Genomic DNA, 13088 nt, shown 5'->3' on the forward strand with positions numbered 1-13088 from the left:
AATTGAAAAAACAATGGTCCGGACAATAAAAACAATAAGAAATACAAAAAAAGTGTTGGCAGTTGGCCCAAAAAGCACGTCGGCCCACCGGTAGAGTGTCTGGTATGCCAGATGGCCAGTCTGCCCTTGGCTCAAACACAACCAGTCTTCTGCTGACTCTGCTAGCCTGGCCAGGGTCAACGTTTTCAAATTTAAACACCAGTTAACCGAAAAAGGTGAAGATGTGGATCAGCTACAACCCATGGCTACAATCTCGGCTATGTGGACAACAACATTGTTCTTCATCTCTACGTCAGAGAGGGCACCGACGCACCTGAACACAGACAGCAACTTCTCTGCTGGACATCCTGCATCTTGTCTTGCATTGCTAGACCTTCCTCCGCTGCGTTGGAGGTTCTGACAAGTCAACACAGCATTCCAGGATGGGAGAGAGTCGTGCTCTGCTTTATTAGCACTTCTTTAACCCTTGTGTTGTCCTTCGTCACAGGGAACTGTATGGTTTATTTAACGCGTTCGATTGCAGGATGGGTCTCGGGACCTGGGAGGATAAGGCCCTAGCAGCAGAAAAATACAGTTGAATACAGGAGGGTCTCTGTGACCGAAAGGACGAGATGAGGCGAGCGGGAAACACGTTTGAGTGCAGGATGGGTCTTTGAGACCCCGGAGGACGAGATGTTGGTAAGTGTGAAACGCGTTCGACTGCATGATGGGTGTTGAGGCTATCCCATAAGCATCGGTATGGATGGCATGGTGTTCTCAACGCGTGGCAGAAGATCATAGGTCCGGGCATTAGTTCTCTTTGGGTGGTGTTCCCGTTTATTATAAAAGTAGAAAAGGGGTACTCACATAAGATAGTATTTAACTATTTAACTTGATTAATAAAGTGCTATAGCATGCTCATGGCTACGATCCATGCCATCCCCACCTTCCGTCACTGATTACCAGGCCTGTAAATATACCTAATTCCCAGTAACGTACCAAAACCAGTGCAATACTCCCCCAAGTGGCTAAAATAAATAACTAAATTAACCTAACTAAAATGGTGGACACAAACGGCTCCTACAATGGGTCTCTGGGAGCATGAGATGAGGCAAGCGGGAAATGTGTTCAACTGCAGGAAGGGTCTTTGGGACCCCGGAGGACAAGATGAGGGGTATTGGGAACGCGTTCGACTGCAGGAAGGGTCCCTGGGACCCCAAAGGGCGAGGCCCCCGCCGGTTCAGGTGAATTGACTTCACATAGAATGTGAGGGACACCGGTGACCCGAAGGACAACACAAGGGTTAAACAAATCATCATTGTTTTAGCAGGAAGTTCTGAATGAAGGTGCTTGGGAAGAAACTTGTTTTGATAAAACAAGCATTAAGTGAGGCAAGCTTCTCTGAGCGTCGGAAGGAGTCGCAGTACCGCTGCAAAATAGCATCTAGAAGGAACTTGTTTTGGTGCAACATATGTACATAAAAAAGTTGTTTTAGTTGTGCAACAGAAAACTCTGATTTGACAGACTAGCTAGTTGTCTGGATTTACCCTGCAGAGATCTGAGGAGCAGTTAACCATAGTCCTCAGAAATCCACCCGAGGTTGAAACGCCAACAAAAAGAAAGAGTTTAGTAACGGACATCCGGCCAAAAAGAAGGACGTACATGAAACTTCCGGTGACTAAGGAGCAATCCCAGAATGTTGTGGATATAGACTAGTAAACTGGTGTCTGAAGGTGAGATGCGTGGCCTCGGGTAGCCTCTGCGCGTTGGGATGTTGATAGCTGTGGTGTCCGTTCGCAGATACTTGGGTGAATCCTGGAGTTCAAAGTGTGGGGTCTGGGTTTCCTCTCCCAGGGTTATTTTGAGCATCAAAGACTTCATTTCCTGCATTCTGATACACTTTTATGCAATTACAAATACATGTGAATACAAATATCTGAAGTGAAAGTTCCGTCACAAAACTACGTTGTTGCGTATCATTCCCCTTTCTTAAGTGGGTGTGTGTGAATCCGGGAGATTTTTTTGTAGGAATACTAAGTATATCTGCGTATCAAATAGACTGCACCAGTGACTATTTGTAACTTTCAATCTGTGTTGATTCTAGCGCCCACTTTGGACAAAAAGTGGTAGTGTTTTCACAACTTTTGTTCTTTTTATTTAATTTCCTTCTTTTCTGAGATTCCCTTCCCCAGTATCAGCAATAACTACAACAAAAAAATTCTAAAATAAAATTTAAAAAAAAATCATAACAAAATCATTTACCTGGCTTGAAATAATAACACAGGCTTTTCCGGTGTTAAACCGAAATCTGTGACCAATCAGAATGTGTGCTCTGTGGTGCCGTCTACCTGCAGAAAATCATTTTGTGACTTTCCTGAAAAGAATTGGACAGAGGTATTAATAAAAACTATTTAAAAAATAGCATTCTTTTCTCTGGTAGTCTTGTTTTCTGTTACAGGTAATTTATGATCATACAAAATTGTAATATAGTTAGTTTAAGTGTAGTTGTAAATGTGATTTATTGACAATAATAACCACCATCATTATCACCATTCTGTGCATCTTCTGTGTCATCATTAAACAACATTGATATCATGCGGTGTTACACCCAGGTTTTGTTCAAACCAACAGCATACAATAATAACGTATATACAAACATACAGTATCTATACAGGATATAAGCTATATTGATGAGTCATGTATAGTAGATGCCCATGGGTTTTAGAATCACAATAGTGGAATATATAGAAAGGACACTTTCAGAACAACTTCCTGTGGTGCACCTTGGATGGCTGGCATGGAATGAACATGTGGCGGATAAGGCCTAAGAGATTGCAATATATATCTGTATATTACTATTAGAAGTATAGCAGATATGTCAATGATGTAATAATTGAATAAACTTCAGCTGGAGATTGGTGTCGATTTACAACGGCAACACTGCTAAATACCAGTTTTTAAGCTGCCAAATATTATCCACGTTAGTGCAAATGAACCAGATATGTCAGGGTTTCAATCTCCGCCTCTGAAAAGTGTTGCTTCTTAGCCGGATACGTCGCCATGTCGTGAATTGTAGGGGTGAGGCCTCAAAACCGTGGTATTTAAATTAGGATTGTTTTCAGCCGCTGCATTTATTAATGTACAACCATTGCTACGCTCTTATTGGTGTGATACGGATGTTTCATGAATCCCACGTGACGCCTGTTGTAAGATGATTTCTGCGCTGGTTTCTACGTTAGGTTGATAAATGAGGGCGGTAGTCTTTTTCTTTCTTCCAGGGTGCCATTGATTTTAATTCACTTTAGTGTGCTGCTGTAGGAAAAATCAGGCAAGACTTCAAACCTGAAATGTATAATCCAACATTAACATTTCTGTTACATGTAATGAATTCAGTGAAAATTAAAACAATGGCTGTCAGAAAACTAATGGGATTTTCAGTTTAAAAAAAAATGTTGACCTATGTTAAGGGTTCAGCTGAGACAGTTTTTGCAGATAAATGCCAATATTTTCAGACAGAGGCTGCATGCCATGAATAGATGTTTAAGTATCTTTAACCATTTTCATGCCAAAATATTCAAGTGTTTAGCATTTCCATCCTCCCTAGGCTACAAAAGCAGCAAGATCATGGGACAAAAACTCCTTCACAAAAACCTCAAATAAAAATATAAAACTAAGCTTTAGTGTGTAACTTTTTTATACATATATGAATGTACGTTACATGTGTGCAACCATTGAAGGCTTGTATCATGTGGCTGCAATACCAGTGGTGTTGTCATTATTAAGAAGTCCACATGGGGGCGACAGAAACTATGCACTATAGCTTTAATACTGCTAGTACTAATGTTATAACTATTATCATATTCATGATTTCTATTCACACACAGATGTGCAAAATCTCACCAAAACGTTGAACAATCTAAATATTTAATCATTCAAACTGCATTAAAACACAATGACTGACTGACTGAAAGAAAGAACCAACTCAATGTACCTGGTAAACCTTGGTTGGCTTAATATCAGGTCTTTGGGGTTGCAGTTACATATTTTAATATTCCATGGCAGCCATCTAGGTGGACCAAGTCAAATCCAGCTACAAGACTACTCATATAAATGAGAATGGCTGTTGTATACATTACGATTCTGTGATTGGAGACATCTGAAGTCAACAGTTAATACAGAGGACAGTCATCATCACTACATCAGAAAAAATAGGCACTGTTTTTTGAACACAAAATATTTCAGGCTTCATTTCCATTGACTTTCCCTGCTCAAATTGGTTTATACTAGTATAATATAAAGTTCAACTGCTTGTGCAAAGGTATTCCAAATGACTGGAAATCCCACTCCACATTTTCATATCCTGGATCTTAAAGCTTATTAGCAAATATTCGTCTCTTAACATGTCCGGCAGACATCGTGGATTGACAAAAACAAGAAATTAGTTCTCTTTGTTAATATAACCAAGTCAGATTGAGAGTCAGTTTGTGAAGGTAAGTCTTTAGAAGCCATGTTCAGTATTTCCTTTTAAAAATATAAGATGAAAAACTGGAAACAAATCCTCTGCCTTATTAGAAGTATTTTCATGCCGACTTGACCCCAACTTTGGTCCTAGTTTTGAGCAGCCAATGCAAATGAAGTCTGAGGCGAATAATGTGGACTGACATGAACATGACTGTACAGTGATCCAACATCTCACCAGTCTGTTCTTTTGCACACATACTAAATTGCACAGCGTCATTTGGGCCTTGTTATTACACAAAGTTAAAGGAAAAATATGGAATCTTTCAACTAGAGAAACCCGGCACAAAGGGTTTGTAGTTGGAACCACATTTGGAAGAAAAAAACATCAAGCAGCAAATGGAGAAATTAGGCACCTCAACAGCACCTCCAAAGGTCTTCAATAGTAGATTGTCAAGTCTGGGGTTTATATAATACAGAATAATACTTTCTTTTATATATCTTTTTTACATTTTGGAAACATCAGTCTGTCCTTATCTGTGCGAATAATAAAAAGTCTTTTTAACTGTTGTGGGAGACTCGAGAAGCCCTTATTTACTGTAGAGTCAAGGATGAAGCTAATTTAAAGACAGAACGTTAACCCTCTAATTTAAACATGCAGGTTTGCTTTGTTCTTAGATTCTCATATCTTAAGGGTGTTTCTGGTAAGCATGGTTTGGTTGACCAGGCTAGTTTGGTTTGATTCCTTGATTCCAGGCCAATAATCTCTATCTGTAAAAATTAAATTTGTGTCGCACCTTAAACTGGTTTGACATTAGTTGACACTCAAGTTCAAGCTCAAGCTGCAATATTCATGAAAATATCTGTGACTGGAATTCTAGTTTGTTGACTACAACAGCCAGTGGTTACTTGCTTAGGTAAAATATCTATATCAAATACAAATCTCACACAACTTGCAACTTTACCTACTATGCAAGACTTCTAGATACATTTTCCTTGTTTTCAACATACTGGTTATAGTTTTTACAAACTGAAATTAAAGATTTCTCGCTACAAGTAAAAATGGGCTGAGAGGAAATTTGTCTAATTTGTCTGTTTTACAAACTAGAACTCAAGCAGATATGGATTATTTTCATTTAAGTGCATTCATCATGGCGGGACATCAAATATGACAACAAATCAAAGATTTAAGTATTGTTCCCAGGAACCTTTTCGAATTGAATTTAGTTTTTTAACTTTACTGACCAATCAGTTAGTGTATTAAATGTCACAAATAAACGCTTATTATCAAGTTCCCAGATCCTAATGTGATGTCTTTAAATTGTTTAACTTGTGTCAACAAGAGTCCAAAAACACAAATTCCAATTATATGAAAGAGAAAAATAGCAATAACCATTAACGTTTTCATTATTATCTATATAGAGTGGCTTTCCAGATGTCAGTGTCATACTGTTGGTGCAACATTTTTTCTAAAATATCGTAAGATAGCCTAACATGAAATCTTTTTCTGACATTCATGTTCCCTGCAGGATAAAGTGTAACAGCTTTGGCGATCCAGATCTAGTTTGGTTTATGGCCAAATACCTGCAAAATAACAACATTTCCATTAGCCTCAGCTGTACTTTGCCTTTCTATTGCTAATTAACAAATGTAAGCTGCTCACATGGTAAACACTGCTATTGTGCACATCTTAGCATGCTGAAATTGGCATTTACAGACTCACAGAGCTGCTAATGTGGCTGATAACTCTTGTTTTTTGATATATGACTCAACTTACCAAAACTGTCACTGGTAAATTATTATTTATTTTAGCACTGGTTGAAAGTAAAAAAAAAAAAGGATGATTTAAACATTCTGTCCTTAAATTAACTTCATAGTCATAAAGGCTGTTCATATGGTTTTACAGCCAATATCTACGCGTAGTTACATACAAGTAATTTTAACCCATAAAATATATCAATATCGAATATGTGTATTTAAATTTGGGTGAGTTTATGTTACATTTGTTCCCAGTGTATAGAATATTTCATGTGATCCTATCCAGCCGTAGAGGTACTAATATTGGCACATGGCCAAAAGAAAGGGAAAGCTTGCGGTATCACTGGATGCAGGTAAGAAAGGAAATCCACCATGCAAGTACTCTGATAAAGATAAATCAGTGGTCCAGTTTGCTGTGTAAGACCAGGCTTACATGCACATAGTGAGTATTCAGTACATAGTGTGGATGCGGGAAGGGTGTTATTCAATGAAGATGTCTTCAGTGGGACAGGAGTAGCCAACGTTTTCCTTATAATATTGCTGGAATGCCCTCCTGTGGGACGCCAAAGAAGAGCGTTAGAAAATAAAATGACAATTCAGTGTTAAGGAATTATGATTCCTCAAGTTTTATTATTTATCATTTGTATATTTTTCTGTATGCATTTTATGCAAAGCTGTCTCACACTGTTCTATGAGCTGTGCTGTTAAGATGCACTCAGGGCCATGTAGAGGTTTTGTTTACTGTGACAGGTTCAGGTACATTCCTGGAGCTATAGGCTTAGAAAACTGTCTGTCAACTGAGTAAACATATATGACAGCCTGTCCTTGTTGAAGAAGATGGTAAGTCTGAATGACCATTAAAGGAAAAGCTAAATATAATGAAATTGTATGGAGACATGCACAATCATGTCATTGGTTATTGAGCGTGGTTGTTGTAAAGGAATCTGTCCATTGGTTTAGAAAAAGATTCATTTGGATGCTTTCAAATGAGCATAGACTTATTGTTATGTGACAAGTATATAACGACTGTTTCTCAATGTTCTTTGGGAGCTACCGGGGAAAACTGAACTGATACGACCTGACTCCCTGGGATTAATTGCAGGGGAGTGCCCTACGCAGGGCGTAGCAGGGCTCTGCTGCTTTTGATTGTTGGGTCTAAGTGTCTTGAAATAACTCTTATGATGATACTATAAATAAAATTAAATTCAATTGACTTCAATTACATAAAACCTTTGCAATATTCCTCTTTAACTCCCTATGTGTTTCCCTGTGCTTATTGTTTGATTATTGAGTATCTTAGGAGTGGTAAGAGAATCTCTAAAGCAACAGATAATAATGAAGAACAGATGATACAATGCATTTGTTTGGATGCTGCCCAACTCTGTGCACCAAAGAATGATGTGAGGTGACAGAGCAAGACATCTTGACAACTACTGGCCAGACTGACATTATAGATCCTTAAAATATTTTCTGTTGTCTTTTTTATTAATAGTAGTAAAATTATTTATTTTAATTTTGAATTAGGTAGAAGTAGCAATAGCTAATTGTAAAAAAATCTTCATCTGTATATTCCTGCATTTGTTAGGCTTGCTACTCCTAGGTAGCTTCTCTGTCTCTCCTCTCCCGCCCTCTGTCTGTCCTAAGTGCAGGCGTGGCGTCTGGTGAGCGGGAGTCAGGGTTCCATCTGCAGCTCCTCTACCACCATCAACCTCTGCTTTATATACCCGGTCAAGCGATCCCAGTTAGTCTTACTCATGACCAAACTTCCTATATTTTTGCTAGTTGTGCCTTTTCCTGAGCCATTTCTTTTCTATGGTTGGAACCTGACCGCCTGCTTTCGCTCCACTCCTGTCATCCACCGCTGGATCTCACCACCAGCTATCTGCTGGATAACTCTGACGGAACAACTCCTGCTCGGAGTTCTACGGACCTGTTTGCCTCTCTGGAAACCTGACTTGGTTTTCCTCTTTCTGGAAACCTGGACTGTGCTTAAGTACTTTTAATAGAACCTGTTAACTCTAACTCTGCGTTTATGCATGCATTTGGGTTCAGCTCTTGTTTGTATGTAACAGCATTTTCAACTTTACATTGTTTAAGTTTCAAAGTTTATCTCACCTTTTGTATGCAAAATCTTAAGCAAAGTATAATTTAGCTTTAAAGTTAATATCTAGTAATGTGGAGCTAGTACAGTATTTCCATTTTCAAGTGTAATAGCAGTACAAAGCAGCAAAAGCCACTTAAGAGGAGTACTTGCATAATTGCAATTAGTTACTTTTCACAATTGGTCCTGAGCAGAAATGTGTATTTAATTGTAAAAGTCAAAAGATGTGTATGAAATATTCAATAGAATATAATACAGAAAACAATATAAATAAATAGGTCTTACCCTACAGATTCAGCCAGAGGATGTAGTGTTGTATCTGACATCATCACATGACAGGCAAAGCGCTCTTGGTCAGGGTGTTTGGTGATGATACCAAAATACCTGTAGTGCGGTAATTAGCATTACTCAGGATCCTTACACTTTAGAAGTATTTTTACAAATATTTGTTGAGGCAAACCTGCTGTGATAGACACAGCACTATGCTTACATTTGTGATCTTTACATCAGACATTGAAATATAATGGCACATAACAAACTGTGAGAATAGGTACACTTTAATTTACTAATGCATTTTCCATTCAAATATGGGAATCAATTATGGTCAAATAATTCCTTAATCTGACTCACTTGCTGTGTTTTGGATGACAGCCACAGAATGAGATGTTCTTCAGCTGGAAGAAATGGAAACACTGGTCCCCCTGAAAGAGACGGACACAAAGAGAAAAATTTAAAGTTTGAATGATTTAAATTCTTAATTTCCACATGGATTATTTATCCAAACTGGCATAGTAGACATTAGGGCTATACGATATGACCTAAAATCAAAATCATGATTAATTGCACATTTTACCTCGCTAACTGTTGCTGTTATGATCCGACGAAAAAAAAAGGGCAAAAAAAACTTTTTAAAAAGTTTTAAAAAGTGTCTTTTGCATGATAAAAATGTAAATAGGCTATACAATCTATTTCTTAACTGATGAAGTAAGCATGTTAGTTCTTTTGATCCCGCAAGTTGGTTGTGAGGAGCTACGTGACACATGGAACTATATCAATGAGGGCCGGCGAGTTAAATTGGCCATCAGAAAGTCGGCATATACCTGGCAGACACACAGCTTACAACCTGCAGGTGGAGGAGCTGGACAAAGGCTCCGACATACACATACGCAGGCCGCTGTGGACTTGTGTCAGTTTTGCAAGCGGTGTTAGAAGAGTGGCTGCATGTCTGCGACAAAACACAAAACATTACCACCGATACAAGCCTACGTGGGGCGACAAGTGTATCAGATCTACCCGTATGGGTGAACGGAGACTCCTGCTTGCTAAACGGGAATTCCCGATTCAAAGTTTAGCTTGAATGATTTTTTGCGTGTTCCTCAACCATAAAAACACATTAATGTCCTGTTACAGGGTAACGATCCACTAAAATTTAATTTCATTGTACTTTCTTTTGGGTCTGTTCAAAAATTGCCACTTACTTGAGTAATGTGTCAGGTGTACAGCCCTTTTTTTCTTGTAGTTACTGCTAATTGCCACTATAAAGCGCTATACACCTAACTACAGAAAAGTATCTTGAGTCCACCGTCATAATTACCTACTGCAGGTTTTCTATCGGCTGGATTTGAAAAGTTGTGACACTTACAAATGAAGGGAAGGTAGGTGTGTGTATGGGTAGATACAGTAGTGTACGTACCCTATGAGCAGAGTGACACTGGTCTTGGACACTGATCTTCACACCTTTCACACTGACCTCCAGCACACAGGTTGAAGGAGGCTGCCCTGCTAACCGCCTGTTAGACGCCACCTGTTCACATAAATGATCAGTAAGTCAGTCATTAAACATCCAGGACATGACCAGGTTTAATCAGATATTTTGGGCTGGTCTGTAGTGTTAAGCCGGTCTTGTTTTTGATTTATAAAGCTGCAATCTAAAATTTTTTCTTTTATAATCTACATAAAAAGGAAGAAAAGGGCAAAAAAGGTCCATGAACATTTCACTTTTAGCAGAAAGAGAGAGACAACATGGATTTCAAATAAGAAAAGTAGCAGTTGGTCATGTCACACAATCATGAAAAATCAACATGTTGGCAATGTGTTGTTAGGGTGTTTTCTATGTGTGGTCAACATGCTGTTCCGTGACTATTCTGAACTATTCCAAGCCTACCTAGTTTTAATATTGGTAGTTTTCTTTCACCCTGTTCATTCATTTTCAAAATATTTTTTTACCAAGCAACACTTGGAAGCAGAGAGATTTGAAAACAAGCTGATAGACAAACTGTCTTGAAGCATTATCATCTTATAAAGTTGTAATGTTATGGCTCACATGTTAGCAAACAATTGTTTCTACACATTTAGCTCAGACAGAGCAACCTTATATATTGGAATTGTGTTTGTGTCCAATATTAACTCTCCGTTTAGCTCTGTCAAATTTGAAAAAAAAAAATCTCTTTAGCTGATAAATGCTCTACAATGTTCACCTGTTCACTATGACATTAGCTAAAAGAAGTTAAAAGTTTGGTGCTAATACTCTGTGGGTTTGTTTGTGGGTTCCGGTGAACGCCCCATTTCATTTATTTGATAGGCCAACCTACAGATTTAAAAAAAAATCAGTATAAACCTAGCCATATTAAAATATAAAAGGAAAGGCTCCAAATCATTAATACTTTCCTGCAATTAGCTTTTTATTGGTTACACCCTGCCACTACATGACTGATAATGAGCTTTCATGGTATGGTTCTGTTGTACAGTGTTTCGTTTGCACCTTCTGCATCGCAGCACAAAGCATGTCGTTGCCCTTGTGGATCGGGACCTGTACTGAACCCAGGAACCGCCCCTGGAACTGCTCTACCCAGCCATCTTTCTGGACTGCGAGAAGAATGGAGAACAAAAGAAATCTTAGATTTTAAATGTTTCTGATAATGTTGGTATTCAGTTTTTACATTCCAGTTTTTTGCAATGTACCTTGATCATATTCTTTGGCCAGCTTGACAGCATAGAAGGCAGGGAAGATGCCGGTCGCTCCAGTCCTCATGTTGTAACCCTGACACCACAGGTCCTCAGACTGGTTCAGCATTAACACTGGGTCATCTGTCTCTAGGCAAAGCTCATCTGCATGACGAGGGACAAACCTAAAAGCGGGCATAACAAATACAGATTTTGGTCTGATGTGTTTTATTTGGACCTGTCACAATTACTTTGCGGATGTTCATATGTTTTAACCTGTAGGCAGCTCTGTGGCTCTGTTGTCTCTCCACTCCGTCCAAAACACAGGAGAACACACCAAATGACCCAGCACCTGAATGATACAGCATTGATGTTACAATCATAGTTAACTCTATTTCATTGTCATATTAGCCTGTAATGAAAAAAAGTCAAGTTATCCAATTTGGACTGACACTTTGCAATAATTGCAGAGGTTGTCTGTGATCTCTATCCAGTGCAAATTGGCCATGTCTGTAATTTGTAAAGTAAAAATGTTGCCAAACACAGAGATTGTGTGATATTGTTAGTCCATTGTGAATAAATATTTATGTGATTTGGGGTTGTATTGGCTGTGTTGGAAATAATAAACAAAAGTAAGAGCCTCAACAGCACATCCGGGAAATAATGTCAGTAAATTTGAGTAAAGTGCAGACTTTGCTTATCCAGTTTGATGAACTTTACTAATATTCAAGCGGCATTTACATGGCAATGTTCTTTTTTTTCTCAGTAGTTAGTTCCTACTATGATAACTCATGTTGTCTCTTAGTTTTGGGATTGCGTCCTTACACTGAACATAGACCAACCTGTCCTCTAGCGACTACTCACTGTACAGACAATGGCAATGCATATCAAAACACTGCCTATTCTAGTCACTATAGACCATTTCACAGTTACACATTTGTTGCATTTAAACATCAGCTTTCTAAATGTATTCAAGTTTATTTCCTTTTAAAGTCCAGAAAACAAATGTTTATAAGGTTCCTTGGTTGCAGTGTATGTGAACAGGGCCACCAGACCACCTACCAAATGCAGGTGAATTTTGCAATTGGCGTACCGCTGTAATGTTTTTATTTTACTATAAAGTCGCTAAAAGTTGCTGCTGTTTCAATGCTGTCGGCTCGCTGCAGTTGGGCACCCAAACACACACACACACACACACACACACACATACACACACACACACACACACACACACACATTTCTCAAACCGTATGAATGTGTGTCCCAGCCGAGGATAGGACAGAATGTCTTTATGCTGGATGATCAAGACGGAACCCCCTACTACAGCACCTGATGACAGCGCAGTTTTCACAAGTAGGCTACCATAAATAGGACAGGTAGATCCACCTGTCACTGTGGCAGGTAGTCAAAAAAGTTAACCTCAGGCCCTGTATGTGAAAGACATAAGTTGACAGGAACTTAACAACGACCCAGACTGTTGCCTAGCAATGGAATTCCATTGAAAAGGTTGATACTACAGAAATCAACGCCAGAAGTCTGCAACACAACGGCTGCATTTACACTGCAACGTTTTGGTTTTTAAGCAGAGTTTTGAGCCCAAAGCAAACTCCACACAAGTGTTTTAGCTCCAGTAGAAGAACTCGCCTAATCTCCATCAAATAACATACTGTATATCTAAACCACATATCTAATAAACATTAATTCGTATATTGGGCATGCGCGTGCTGGGGTGTGGCCAAAGTTCTCCGTTTGGACCCTTTGAGACTGCAACACAAACCTGCAGATTCCAAACCAAAACGGGATAAGAAGTGTTTTTTAAATGTCTCCGGTTTAAATGTAAATGTAAATG

General features: G+C 38.8%; 1 protein-coding gene across 3 annotated transcripts in view; it reads right to left on the bottom strand.

Annotated features, from left to right (window-relative positions):
* Positions 1 to 5555: 5555 nt before the first annotated feature.
* The window catches only part of mapk8ip1a (mitogen-activated protein kinase 8 interacting protein 1a), a 28820-nt gene continuing 21287 nt past the window's right edge, over positions 5556 to 13088 (bottom strand). For all 3 annotated transcript variants that reach the window (XM_034878358.1, XM_034878356.1, XM_034878355.1), the window contains exons 6-12: positions 11516 to 11591; positions 11258 to 11424; positions 11058 to 11161; positions 9990 to 10100; positions 8927 to 8997; positions 8582 to 8680; positions 5556 to 6748 (exon numbers count right to left, since the gene is read on the bottom strand). In XM_034878358.1, the coding sequence (XP_034734249.1) occupies positions 6676 to 6748; positions 8582 to 8680; positions 8927 to 8997; positions 9990 to 10100; positions 11058 to 11161; positions 11258 to 11424; positions 11516 to 11591 (701 nt within the window). In that variant the 3' untranslated portion in view covers positions 5556 to 6675. The remainder of the gene's footprint in view (positions 6749 to 8581; positions 8681 to 8926; positions 8998 to 9989; positions 10101 to 11057; positions 11162 to 11257; positions 11425 to 11515; positions 11592 to 13088) is intronic.

The sequence above is a fragment of the Etheostoma cragini genome, chromosome 8 (genome assembly GCF_013103735.1).
Source record: "Etheostoma cragini isolate CJK2018 chromosome 8, CSU_Ecrag_1.0, whole genome shotgun sequence".
Lineage (NCBI taxonomy): Eukaryota > Metazoa > Chordata > Actinopteri > Perciformes > Percidae > Etheostoma > Etheostoma cragini.